Below are 13,534 nucleotides of genomic sequence, written 5' to 3' on the forward strand. Positions count from 1 at the left end.
GTGGACATTAATTCCAAATTATACACAGGTAGTGTCCAATCCATGTTCTGTATATGTAAGTGCTTTGAACTGGAGGTTCATTAGGCTGCAGGAAAATCTTCAGCTTTTTCCCTAGCATCTCTCATGAATTTCTACCCCTTATTGCCTGTTAAAAGATGAGATGGGACTAAAACACGGATTTCAGGAGACTTCAAGAGGTTGTGGAAAGGGACACTTTTCCATTGCCCCTTATTCCACACTCTAGGGCCATAATGGTGGGAGATGGTGGCAGAGTTCTCACACCACAGACTCTCTGCTTATTTTGGATGGTTATTTCTGGAAACTGGTCACAAGTGTGTGCTTTCACAGATGTGGGAGAATCACTCTCCATCAGCAGTGAGGCAAAGAGGAGATGAGGAGCCTGCTTTCATGCTCGTCCTTCCCTCATACTTGTCTCGCCTCATCTAGGCACATTCTTCTGGAACTATGTTCTGCTACTATGTAAATTTCCTATTTAGAAAAATGAAAGTTAATTCTTTCTGAAAGTCTTTTGTGAGATAAGACTAGATGTCAGTACTGTTTCCAGAATCTGTCTGTTAGGATTGTTTCCAGAATTCAATTCTAATTAACTAAACTATATAGTTTATAATTTATTCATTAGTCAGTGAAAATGAAGAGTCATTAGTTCAATTTCCAATTTTATTACAAACCCATTTCATAAATGTGTATGGTGGTATTGATGTATATTTAGCCTATTATACAAGTTCATGTGCAAAAGGTTTTGTGTTTTTAATTTTAAGTACAATATTCTGTAGGAAAACTATTATTTCTATTTTTCATACAAAAAATATAAACATGATATCTAAATTTAAAATAGTGTTATTCTAGAGGGGGCTGAATTATTGTATAAGGACTACTGTAGGTTATTGTCTCTTGGCCAATATAGTTTTTGAACCATAAATATTTAACTTATTCAAAGGTCTGAGATGTGAGGTGAATATTTTTTTCTTTAGGTCCTTTAAATTATTCCACATATTTTCTGCTGGCTTTCCCATGTTATGTGTTCCTCAATAAGAAATTTTACCTTGTAAGAATTTTAAAATATCAAAGCCTTATCTAAAGATTTTATGAGTTACCTCCACTTTCAATAGTATTTTTTGAATGATATTGTATTGCTCCTTTCAGTGTTACAGTTTTAAAAAATAAATCTGACAATTTAATCATTTATACTCATCTGTTTATACAATAGACTTTATCTTAATGCCATTGAAATAAAAGGGATTTATTTCTGAATTGAGTGGGAAAATTAGGACTATAACTTGAGGAACTCTTCTATTTATGGAAGAATAAAAATCTTGCAATATTTTAAATCACAGAAGGTTTTCTGAGATCCCTTTGGTATCACGCAGAACACCACAATTCAGGAGTAGGTAATGTTGTAGACTCATTATAATACTTGGGTAGGGTCCATGCTGTGGAATGCCTTGAAGCTGGAGCTAACAAAAATAATTCATGTCTTAGCTATTTCAACAATTATCTCTACAATTGGAGTAAACCCATGATGGGTATCTTATGCCACATTCTGTTCTACAGCATATAGTATAATTAATGAGAAACCAGATTACTTTTTAAAAAATGATTCTATTTTTAAAAGCAAGATTTTTTCTGAATTGAAATACTGGCATCCCTTGCAATGAGACATTAAGCTCTCATTGAATTCCTGGATTGTTTTCAGTTTTAATCAACCCTGGATGAAGCCCATCATTTTTAAAAGAGTACACTTTGTCGGCAGGGAACATGAGGTTTCTGGTACTTCTGTTCTGTAATTTATTGTCTGCATCAAAATTTAAATTTATATCTTATTCCATATTCTATCATTTTTCCCCTGTGAACCTTTAAGAAGGGAGCATTCAGCTACTCGGAGAGGCTGAGGCAGGAGAATGGCGTGAACCCGGGAGGCGGAGCTTGCAGTGAGCCGAGACTGCGCCACTGCACTCCAGCCTGGGCGACAGAGCAAGACTCCGTCTCAAAAAAAAAAAAAAAAAAAAAAAAAAAAAAAAAAAAAAAAAACAAAACAAAACAAGAAGGGAGCATTTGTAGCTTAAGTCTTAAATGAGGATTTATAGGGAGAGATAAATGTAAAGTATGATTTTTATTGTGTTGACTTCATCAGGGTCTTTGGCTTAATCTCCTGCCAATAATCATCTTCTCCAAGAATGACATGAGGATGAAATACAAATGATTATAAAGTAATCAGATTACATTGTGACTGTCCATAGACTTTATTACAATACGTTCAACAATATAATAAGGTCTGTAGATAAACTAAGTTGATATGGACTTTATTTTTAGTCTTTGTATTAATCTGTTTTCACTCTGCTGATAAAGACATAACTGAGACCGGAAGAAAAAGAGGTTTAACTGGACTTACAGTTCCACATGGCTGAGGAGGCCTCAGAATCAAAGGCACTTCTTACATGGTGGTGGCAAGAGAAAATGAGGAAGAAGCAAAAGCAGAAACCCCTGATAAACCCATCAGATCTCCTGAGACTTACTCATTATCATGAGAATGGCATGGGAAAGACTGGCACCCATGATTCAATTACCTCCCTCTGGGTCCCTCCCACAACACATGGGAATTCTGGGAGATACAATTCAAGTTGAAATTTGGGAGGGGACACAGCCAAACCATATCAGTCTTGTGATATATCTTGATGTGTGCTGTCTTTTGCAGAGAAAGTTAAAGGTCTCTCTTTCACTGACTAGTTTTTCTTCTTATCATCTGAGTCTGATAGCAATAGGTAAGAAGTTAAACTGTTTGACACATATTAATATTCCAAGTAAATAGATTATTATTTTTATCATGTAGTTGTTAAAGGAGGAGAGAATGAATGAAGTATTTCTGTAAAATCAAAGAATATGCATCTTTATTGTCTTACCAATGATTAATATTTTTCCATGAAAATATAAATTTTTTCCTTGAAAGTTATTTAAATTCTGCTTACTTCCTCATAAGTATTTCTGAGGATAAAATTAGGGCTGGGCCTAGGTACAATGTTCCTAATAAATGGCATTACTGTTTGCCATTTTCATGATACATTTGATTCATAAGAAGTGTGTACTTAAGAGAAGAATTCTGGAGCAGCTCAGTTTTATAAGTAGCAAAAAATAATTACAGGTTTAATTCTTTAAATGGAAAGTTATAGGATAAACATCTTTTTTTTGGCGCAAGGAATATAAAATTAGTTATTTTAATAACTAATAAAAACGATGGCATAAAAAGAAAAAGGCAAAATTTTGATATATCCTGTCAGCTGTCAAGCCTATTTATTCTAAGTTACCTCTGTGATTTTTTGTTTCATTTTTTGAGATGGAGTCTTGCTATGCTGCCCAGGCTAGATTTGAAATCCTAGTCTCAAGCAAACCTCTTGCCTCAGCCTCTTGAGTAGCTGGGACTACAGGTACACACCACCACACCCAGCTAAGTTGCCTATATAGTTTTTTAAAGCATGAGTTGCTAAACTCCAATCTTATTAAACATATGTCCTTAGGTGAGAATATTTTAAAATCTCTTTATGTCTTGGCAGGGCGTGATGGCTCATGCCTGTAATCCCAGCACTTTAGGAGGCCGAGGAGGGTGGATCACCTGAGGTCAGAAATTCAAGACCAGCCTGGCCAACATGGTGAAACCCTGTCTCTACTGATAATACAAAAAAAATTTAACTGGGTATGGTGGCAGATGCCTGTAATCCCAGCTACTCCGGGGGCTGAAGAAGGAGAATCACTTGAACCCGAGAGGTGGAGGTTGCCGTGAGACGAGATCACGCCACTGCACTGCAGCCTGGGTGACAGAGTGAGACTCAGTCTCAAAAAAAAAAAAAAACTCTTTATGTCTTAAAAATTTAACAAAACCTTATTGCCAATTTAGCACATGACCTATATTAGAGAAACATTGCTTAGTTTAGATTCTAGTACAAGAGGCAAATGTGTTCCCAATTTCTTTAATAATGGAGAAGAGTCCAGGACTCAAATCCATGGTAAATGGTTCTCGGGTAGTTGTCTACTATGTGCGTAATTAAAAAAATTATCAAATTGTATTTAATTATGCATATTTATTGCTTTCTTTCTCTATCTTGAACTTTTTGAGGAGATAGATATACTATATTCTTTACTAAATGTTCACTAAATAAATGAGTTTGGGGCCAGATAGCTCTTTAAAATTTCCAATTATTCCACAGGCTCTTAAGGCAAATTTTTGCTCATAAGCGTATAAAAACAAAGTAGACTACTGTATGCCAATCAAAACAACAATAGCAAAGCGTCTTTCTTTAGGACAGAATAAGCCTCATCAATTCTACCTCCATGGAAAAGCTTATAGAACAGCCTTCTGCTAGAGGGGAAGTAAGCTGGCACTTTTGAAGATTAGCCAACACAATGGCTGCCATATTGAATACTCTAGTGTATCAGACATTGAGCTAAGTGCGCTTTCATCTTCACAACTCTGTGAAGAATTTGATGCTCAAAGAAGCTAAGTAAATTCCCTAAAGCATCAAGGTTACTAAGTTGCTAAATTGGACCTCAGAGGAGCTCTGATTGGCTCTCAGACTTCCCTGTTCTCTACCCTACAGTGACATCAGCTAGCTACAGTGAATTATTGAGTAAAGGATGCTCATATGGGATCCCTGCCTACAACACTTGTTTTCATTACTTGCTAAAATATATTTATATCTTCATTAAATGAGAGCAAGAAGAGTATTTTGTTTTTATGTGGAAAAATTCAAAGAAAATGGGAAATAATGTGGCTCTGAGATGACTTGAGAGAGTGATGGATTACAAACCAGCTCAATTCCTTGAGCTACTGAAAGAGATGAGGCAAATTACAGTGAAGGAGGTGCTTCTGGAAATAAAGAACACCCTTCTGACATCCTTAATTAAATGCAAAAAAAGTATAGATTCCCCTACCATTGAGCTTTGCTGGAATGGGTTTGAAACTGATTGGAATGGTTTGCAAAAACTCCCTTCTCTGTAGGAGGAACAAACATTTAACTTTCCAAAGCTCTTGGGAGTAAAATCACCAAGTAGAGTTCTTCAGTTCTTGATATTTTTAAACCAATCATGTAAAGATATTTTACTGGTAAATATTCCTAGATCTTTAAAGAAACCCTACTTTACACATCTGCAAGCTCCTTCAGTTTGCAGTGTCCTTTTTTCCTTTTCTTCAGCGGTGAATGTTATTCAGACCTGAATCCCCAACTAGACAATCAAAGTGAGATTTATTTTTCTAACAATATCTACTATCCTACAAATGGTTTTGTATTAGTATGGTAAGTATTTTGTAGTCCTTAGGGGATTTATTCTACCAAATAGCAGGTCATATTAACAAAGTATAGGAGAATTTAGGCTACACATAATTTTGGGGGATTGATTTGATCATTACTAAAATCTAATAACTCAGGAATGAAATTTTTGAAATTCAATCAAATAGTCTAAGTATAACAAAAAGTTTACAGATTCTATTAGATCATTCTTCCTTTGGAGGCAGTTTACTTTCCAACTCCCAACTTTTAGAACTTCATCCTATATTTTAAGGGAGCAAATTAGACTAACTTCATATATTTGACTAAAAAGTGTTTGCAGTTTCATCAGGGACACTCATAACTGGGAATACCCATTACAGTTTATTGGCATACTTTTACACAAGGACTTTGATTTACAATGCTTTTTCATAGTTCTTGGCTCTTAATTTTAATGTAGTGCTAAGTCCAGAAACTATTTTCTGCTATGAGATTTATTTGGTGTCTTTTCAAAAGCTGGGCCCCAAAGTTGGCACTTCTGAACAAACTACCAACACTTCTAATGAGAGTATTTCTGATTATTTGTATTAGTTAAGAATTCTTTAAGATGAATGAGCTCAAAGAATATTCCATTTATGCCTCAATTTTTGTAGTCCAATTTGGTAGAAAATGTGTATTTTTAATAACAATAATTTATTAGCTAATATTTTAAGACACTTTTACCCAAAATGAATAAATCTAGAGAAACAATATCTTCCTGCTGGCTAGCTTGCCAAAAAGCAATCTCTGGTCAGAATTCTTACTAATGGAGATTTAAAATATGCTTTTTAAAAGAAATTTTTGGACAATAGAAAAATAAGCTACTTTTTATGGTTGCTAGAGGAGGTGTATATCACAATGATACATCTGACAAGTAACGCACAGTCAATTAAAAAAATCAATTCTAGTAAATTTCAAGACTGTTTAAGTTCAAAATAAGCCCCCCATCCAATTTTTAAAAATGCAATCTGGGTATCTTGTGCCATTTCAAAATTTCAGCATTACTGACCTAAGACCAGTTATCTTCTATAGTTTTCCAACGGACCTGAGTAGATAGTTCTGTCATTCTCTGAGTGAATTTCAATATCACAAGTAACCTAATAAAAGTTATGTTTGCCAGAGTAAGTTTCCACAGACTAATTAAAATATTAATCTTATTTGGTTTGGTTTGAAAAAGGAAATAGTCGCATTGCACTAGCATTGATTTATATGCTCAAATCTTTGATGGCAAACAAATTTAGCTGTAATATAGAGAAAGATATAGTTTATTTGTCAATTAAATTACTCAAAGAGTTTAAATCACTTCTCTAGAGCATTTTACCAGGGAATATTTAAATCATATTACTTCTATGATTCATTTATTCATTTAACTTAACTTCATTTATTCATTGGTTTACCCAGTGATTCATCATAAAGACCTTTACTAAGCACCTATCATATTCTGTATCCTGGGCCTACAAACATAAATATCATATTTTCTGTAGTCTAATAGGACAAATAGTCCAGTAGGGTAGAGATATAGTTTGAAAAGTAATTATGATACAATATGCTTAAGATATGTGCAAAGTGATATGGTGCCCCAAACAGGGAATGGCTGACTTTGCCTGGTGTGAGGCCAAGAAAGATGTTATAAAGGAGTTTCATTTGGATCTTCAGGATGAATAGGAATTCTCTAAGCGAACTGAGAGTGGATCTGCGGAGAGTTAATTACATGTAGTTCAAAAGATCACCACAAGTTCAAATAACTCAAGCAGTTCTTTGTGGTTAAAGAGCAGCTTTTGAGTGAGGAGCATATGAAAGGCATTGTTGGAATGGTGAGCAAGGGCCAGAACAAAATCCCGTCCTAACGAGCTGGCTGTTAGTCCTGGTCTTTAATTTCTGACAATTTTGTTTCCATCATTTTCTCTATAGTAGAGGTCACATGAGGTGTAAGATCTAAAATTAAGGCCCAATATTGTGTGCTACCTTGACATCTGCTAGAATTGAGAGAGCTTCAAATGGCCTAATTGCAATTTCCCCTCTTCACTCCGCTCCTGCAGATAAGGTTCTCTAGCCAAACAACCCTCCTTATCCAACTGACCAGGTGGAATTCCTGCGTATGCCTTAGTAATAGGTTCCAGTTCAAACAAGCCAATCATATCCTTTGGTGGAACCAGGGGCGCATTACTCTCTGGATACCCACAACCCCTGGTTGTTCCTTATTGTGACCTCCATGTGGCCCTGCATGTTTTGTGGTGTCCCCCTTCCCTGGACTGTGAGTATATGTGACTAATAAACTGTTCTGGATTTTATCTGTACAGTGTCAAGAGTTACGTAACCATCTATCCCTGTAACACAAGGAAAGGAACCTCTCCCCCATTAACAAGGTGAACAGGAGGTGATTGAAACACCATGCCAGGAAAATATTAAACCTTCTGAACACCAGTGAAGAGTTATTTTTGTGAAATTTTCAGTTCCCTGCCAATCATTTCTCATGATTAATCATAATTTTAAAGAATGACAAAAGAAAGCACAAAACAGATTTTTGTTATGGTAAGAAAGAAGCAATCTTGAATGCTTTTATTAGGTTATCATAAACAACCTCCCAAATTTTGTTATTTAATACAGAGAAGTGGATTTTGAAAACAAAATTTCCAGACAGTATTTACCTTTATGAGCTATTAAAACATGGGATGGTAAAATTGTATCTTTTAAAGTCACTTTTCTGAATTCTTAGGGGTATATCCCATGCCAAAATGGCAGTTCTAGCATCTGGACCTGGTACCTCTTGGTCAAGGCTAATAGTTCTGGATGGAGATCCCTGGTTGTTAGAAGGAGGAAAAGAGATTTTGATGAGCAATGGAGTCCATGGTTTCACAGCTGGCATAACATCTTCTGTCAGGATATGTCTACCTCGGAATGGGAATAAAGAAATGAGAAATAGGAGGTAAATCTAAATAAGAGGAGAAGGGAATCTGTAATTCTAAAAAGTTATAAAATACATGACAATAGAGAACTGAATCTTTGATTTTTCTGTTTACAAATCTACCAGAACATATATGTTCAAGTGACGATATTTCTCTTGAAAATAACTGTCTTGTGCCTACAAATGCTTATTAAATTTTTGGTAACCTCTTTTGTAACTGTCTTCAGAACTCATGGCATATATTTTTTGTGTAACCTTTCTAGCTATAGATTTTCAAACTTTGAAAGTATATTGAAACTAGATTGCTTGAAAAACTTCCTGTTGTAAAATACCTATATTCGATGATCAACTTAAAAATTGGATTAAAAAACAAGTCAAGCCACATGAAATTGCCATCTTGGCAAGTATTTTTCAGTTGAATACTGACAATTTTGTGTGTGTTCAACCCAGTATAAAGCTGAGCTCATAAAAAAAAGTGGGGGAAATCCCCAAGGGTCAAATACTAAAAGCAGGCTGAAATTCAGAATGTTTATCATGGTGCTGATGCTCTGGTAAGATAGAGACCAGGAATTGCATCTCCGTTAAGAAGTCAAGATTTTTGAATTGTTACACTCTCAGTTGCAAGAAGTATGATTAAAAAAAACCATTTTCAAAGGGAAATGACAACCCCGCTTTTTTATTTTTACTGTTTTAGAGACAGTGTCTTACTCTGTTGCCCAGGCTAGAGTGCAATGGTGTGATCAGAGCTCACTGCAGTCTTGAACTCCTGGGCTCAACCATCTTCCTGCCTCAGTCTTTCAAGTTTCTGAAACTACAGGTGTATGCCACCACATTCAGCTAATTTTTAAAATTTTTTATAGAGATGGGATCTCACTGTGTTGTCCAGGCTGGTCTTGAACTCCTGGGCTCAAGTGATCCTTCTGCCTCAGCCTCCCAAAGTGCTAGGATTACAGGTGTGAGCCACTGTGAATTGCCATAAGATTTTCTTATATCAACCTAGGCTTAGGGTAGGAAAAAATAACCTTTAGTCACAAGCCTACCCTGAGACAGGTTTGAGACTGAATTTATGCAATCTCTGTGATAAAGAAAATATGTGCTGAAAATCGAAATTTGAGTTAATTTTAAATTAGCTTGCCTTATTCTGCTTCTGCAAATAGAGAAGTAGCTTGTATTAGGCCAACTGTTTTACAGATAACAATGATAAACTCTGGATATTCTTATAATAGAGCTGAAGGTACTGAAGCATGACCAAGGCAGGTAGAAACTGTAGTAGAGTCAACGCTTGCATAAAAATATGGCACTAGGTTGGTTTCTAGATTTTATAGTTTCTCACCTTATGGGTAGTCCCTTATCTGGTCACAATGAAGTAGTGAAAATTCAGCAACAACCCAGCAGACTTATTAGATGAGGAAACAGAGAACAGTGTAAGGTCATACAGAAACTAGAATGTGAGGGGAGAATCTGGAAAAGAGAGTGCCAAAAGGAGCCCTAAATGTTGTAGATAAACTGCCCAATTCTCTGGATGACTATTGAATGTGCCCATTAGGCCCAGCTGAGGAAAAAACAATGGAATAGAGATTTTGGCTAGTTCCCATCAATAGAGAGACAGAGAATCTGAAGCCAAACTGACTGCATAAGCAAAAAGAACAAAGCTGGAGGCATCACGCTACCTGATTTCAAACTATACTACAAGGCTACAGTAACCAAAGCAGCATGGTACTGGTACCAAAAGAGATATATAGACCAATAGAACAGAACAGAGGCCTCAGAAATAATGCCACACATCTGCAACCATCTGATCTTTGACAAACCTGACAAAAACAAGCAATGGGGAAAGGATTCCCTATTTGATAAATGATGTTGGGAAAACTGGCTAGCCATATTCAGAAAACCGAAACTGGACCCCTTCCTTACACCTTATACAAAAATTTACTCAAGATGGATTAAAGACTTAAACTTAAGACCTAAAAGAAAAATGTCTTCCTGTTAAAGAATAGCTCATCAAATACTTTAAATATTTTTTTCTTGGAATATTAATACATACAAGGCTTTCTTTGAAAAAGAAAACTCCAGTTGTATGACTAGAGGCCTCATATAAGAACTATTTCATTTATCACTAGGCACTAGATGAACCAGCCAAGACTGAAAGTGTCTCCAAGGACAACACACTAGAACCACCAGTGGAGGTAATAACTTCAGATTACCCCTGCTTTTGGTATGCAATTCCAAAACTTATTGCTAACCCAGTACCTGGTTTCAATTCTTCCAGCTCTATTTTCCTGCACAGCTCAGGCAGCAAACTGAAGAGCTCTGTGCTACCATTGATAAGGTCTTACAGGATTCCTTGTCTATGGTAATGCCTTAGACTAGAATGTGCAATTCAAACATTTGCTTTGCTTCTCTTCATTTTCCTCTACTTTAGTATGATGCCTCACAGGCTTGTCCTTTTCTTTCCTTTTCTCTTCTTCTTTCCTTCCTTTCTTTTTTTTTCAGCATTCTTCTGATTCTCCTTCAAGGTCCCCAAAGACATTGTTGGGTTCTGACACAGTCAAAGTATGTATGTATTTAATATAATTTATGGAACCATAAGATTTATTAGATCAATGATTTCCAAACTGCAAGTCAAGGTCCAATAGTGAATTGAGAAATAAATTTAGTGAATAGCAATCAGTCTTTTTTGTAGAATTTTAAAGATAGTAAATATTACACTTAGTTTCACGTAATGTATAGGTTTTGTTGACATTTGTTTACATGTACACATATAATGCAAGGTAAGTGTATACAGGGTTGCAAAGTAAAATCTATTTCTGTGGGTCAAGTTCAAAACAGTTTGAAAGCCAACATATTAGACTATGTTTTTATTTTTTACATTGACATTTGGAATGTATAATTTGTGGCTCATTCTCACTCAAATTATAGATTCAATATTTATGGAATTTATAGCCACTTAAAAATAGAGAAGTAAAAAATGAAGTAGACTAAAGTAAAATTAGTCCAAGTGCTTTAATGGAAGTATTATTTCTAGAGTTTCTTTTTCTTTTTGCTGATTGAATCTATTTCATTATTCTTTGACTTAAAGGGAAATAAAACTGGATATTTTAGATTGTTAGAGTACTACTAAACTATTAATTGTTGTAATTGAGTATGTATTTCCTTCTTATAAAATAGTTATTTTCATTTGTTAGGATAAAATAACACATTTCTCCAAATTATTTTTTTCAAACACTTAAGCTCTACTCATCCAAATTTCAAAATGCGTATGATTTTGCCTTTATTGATAATTGTTAGTTATTAGTTACTTTTTTTTTTGGTCAGCCTTATTTATTTATTTCCTTGGAATTAGTATACTTTTTTCCTGTCCTTTCTTAAAATATGGGACACTGTGTGTCTAAAGTAATTTTCAAATGTACAGAACTACACATAACTAGAACAGCAATCCTAATTTTCAATTGGAATATTATCAATAAATATCCATTAGTAATGACATATAAAACCCAGTAATCAATTATTGTCATATTAATTATATTTTAGCAGAGGACTCACAAGTGGATAATTGTAATTTCTGTATTTGAAGTCTATTTTGTTGTATATCCTTTAAGCCTTTTAATCTAAAACTTTGATTTGTCAAAGATATTATATCAATTTTAAAATATATTTTTTCGTATTTCATTCATTGAACATGTAAAAGACCTGTATTATATTAAATGTAATGAGAATAGGATTTAAGAAGTTATATATGAATAATAATCTATATTACTGGTTTCTTTAACAAATACTTAATGCTCATGATGTTAAAAAACCCAGTATTTTAGGCCACTACATTTAAGGCAATTTTTCATTCAACAGGTATTTATTAAGCACCTACCATAAGTCTGGTGCTGTAAGGCACTAGGAACATAAGCAAGGCTGAGTAACCTAAGGTACATGCTTTGAATGTAGTGATCAAGGGGTAGAATTCAAGCTGAGACCCAAAGATGGAAAAGAGCCCGCCACAGAAATTTTGATCAGGAATAACAGCTTTCAGGTAGAGAAACAGGCATGTGTAAATTTCCTGAAGCATGAAAGAGCTTAGTGTGTATGAAGATAAAGAAGTTAGCCAATGAGCTTGCTGTACACTGAGCTAGGGATGAACAGTGCAAATGATGTTGAGAAACTGGGTTAAGCACAGTGATTTAAACACTTATTTGCCATGGCATGAAGCTTGGATTCCAAAGAAAATGGGGAGACATAAAACCATGGTGGGAATAATATGAAACCATAGAAGATGAACAATATGGCTGCTGTGAGGAGGCTGCTGCAGTCAGGGAAATAGTCAGTGATGGTGGTCTGGATAGGGTGGGCTCAGAAGAGCTAGAGAGAAGCATGACGGTTTGAGTGAGTTTGGGTGCGAGTAGTGAAGGAGAGAGAATACTGCAGGTCTCTGCTTTGAGGATAGACAACAGTGAAGGAAGAGCTGTATAGTGGCAGGCAGAGGGTTATGTCAGTTTTAGACAAGGACGAGTTTGAAGTGCTTATCAAGAAAGCTTAAACCTGTGTGTTTGAAGCTGATCGGAGATATTTGAGGGTCACTGGCACGTAGACACCGTGAGTGTCCTGTACGGAGTTCCAAGGAACATAACATCACAGGTCTGACAAAGGAGGTGGAGATGAGCAAATGAGAATGAAAAGGCTTTTATGGTAAGGAAAATCAGAGCAATGTGATATCATGGAAGCTGTAAGAAGAGAGTGTTTGCGAATATAATTGTGTTGATTGCGGCCAAGGGTCAGAGAGAGATAAGTCTAAAGAAGTGTTTATTAGATTTGACTTGTATATTTTGAAACCATATTGCTGGTGCTTGTGTGTTGGCATTCATTATCGTTTTTGAGTTTTTAGAAGCTTTATCAGCATATATAATCATTTTTTAACTTAAGGTTTTTCTGAGTATTAAAATAGTGACTTTATAATTTCTAATTCTTGTTGTCCTAGATGTATCTTTTACTGCTACTTTACTTTTTTTCATACCCTTTTGTCTAATTTTCTCAGAGCAGCATATTTCTGCATATAAGTTTTACATTCAATTAGATTCTATTTACCAGAGACCTTAAGCCATTTATAATTATTGCAATTCTTGTTATGTTAGGGTGAAGTTTTGCTATCTTATTTCATGTTTTCTACTTAAAATGTTTTTATTTCTCTTGTTTTTTTCTGCTTTCCTTAGGCAATTTTGATATTTACTTGTTTGAACATTTTGAAAATTTTGCTTTATATCTTGTTACTTCTGGTAGTGACATATACATTATTAAAGACAGTTATTATGCTTAATTTTGTACCAATTTT

The 13,534-nt window shown here is 35.0% G+C and overlaps 1 protein-coding gene across 5 annotated transcripts in view; it reads left to right on the forward strand.

The window, feature by feature from the left end:
- Window positions 1-13,534, forward strand: part of MLIP (muscular LMNA interacting protein) — a 155,883-nt gene that overhangs the window by 39,485 nt on the left and 102,864 nt on the right. For 3 of the 5 annotated variants that reach the window (XM_055263585.2, XM_063632803.1, XM_063632806.1), the window contains exons 6-8: window positions 10,338-10,403; window positions 10,487-10,570; window positions 10,711-10,770. The exons of 1 other annotated variant lie outside the window; for it this stretch is intronic. In XM_055263585.2, the coding sequence (XP_055119560.1) occupies window positions 10,338-10,403; window positions 10,487-10,570; window positions 10,711-10,770 (210 nt within the window). The remainder of the gene's footprint in view (window positions 1-10,337; window positions 10,404-10,486; window positions 10,571-10,710; window positions 10,771-13,534) is intronic. One more of the 5 variants, XM_063632804.1, reaches the window with a different exon arrangement.

The sequence above is a fragment of the Symphalangus syndactylus genome, chromosome 23, assembly GCF_028878055.3.
Source record: "Symphalangus syndactylus isolate Jambi chromosome 23, NHGRI_mSymSyn1-v2.1_pri, whole genome shotgun sequence".
In the NCBI taxonomy this organism is placed as follows: Eukaryota; Metazoa; Chordata; class Mammalia; order Primates; family Hylobatidae; genus Symphalangus; species Symphalangus syndactylus.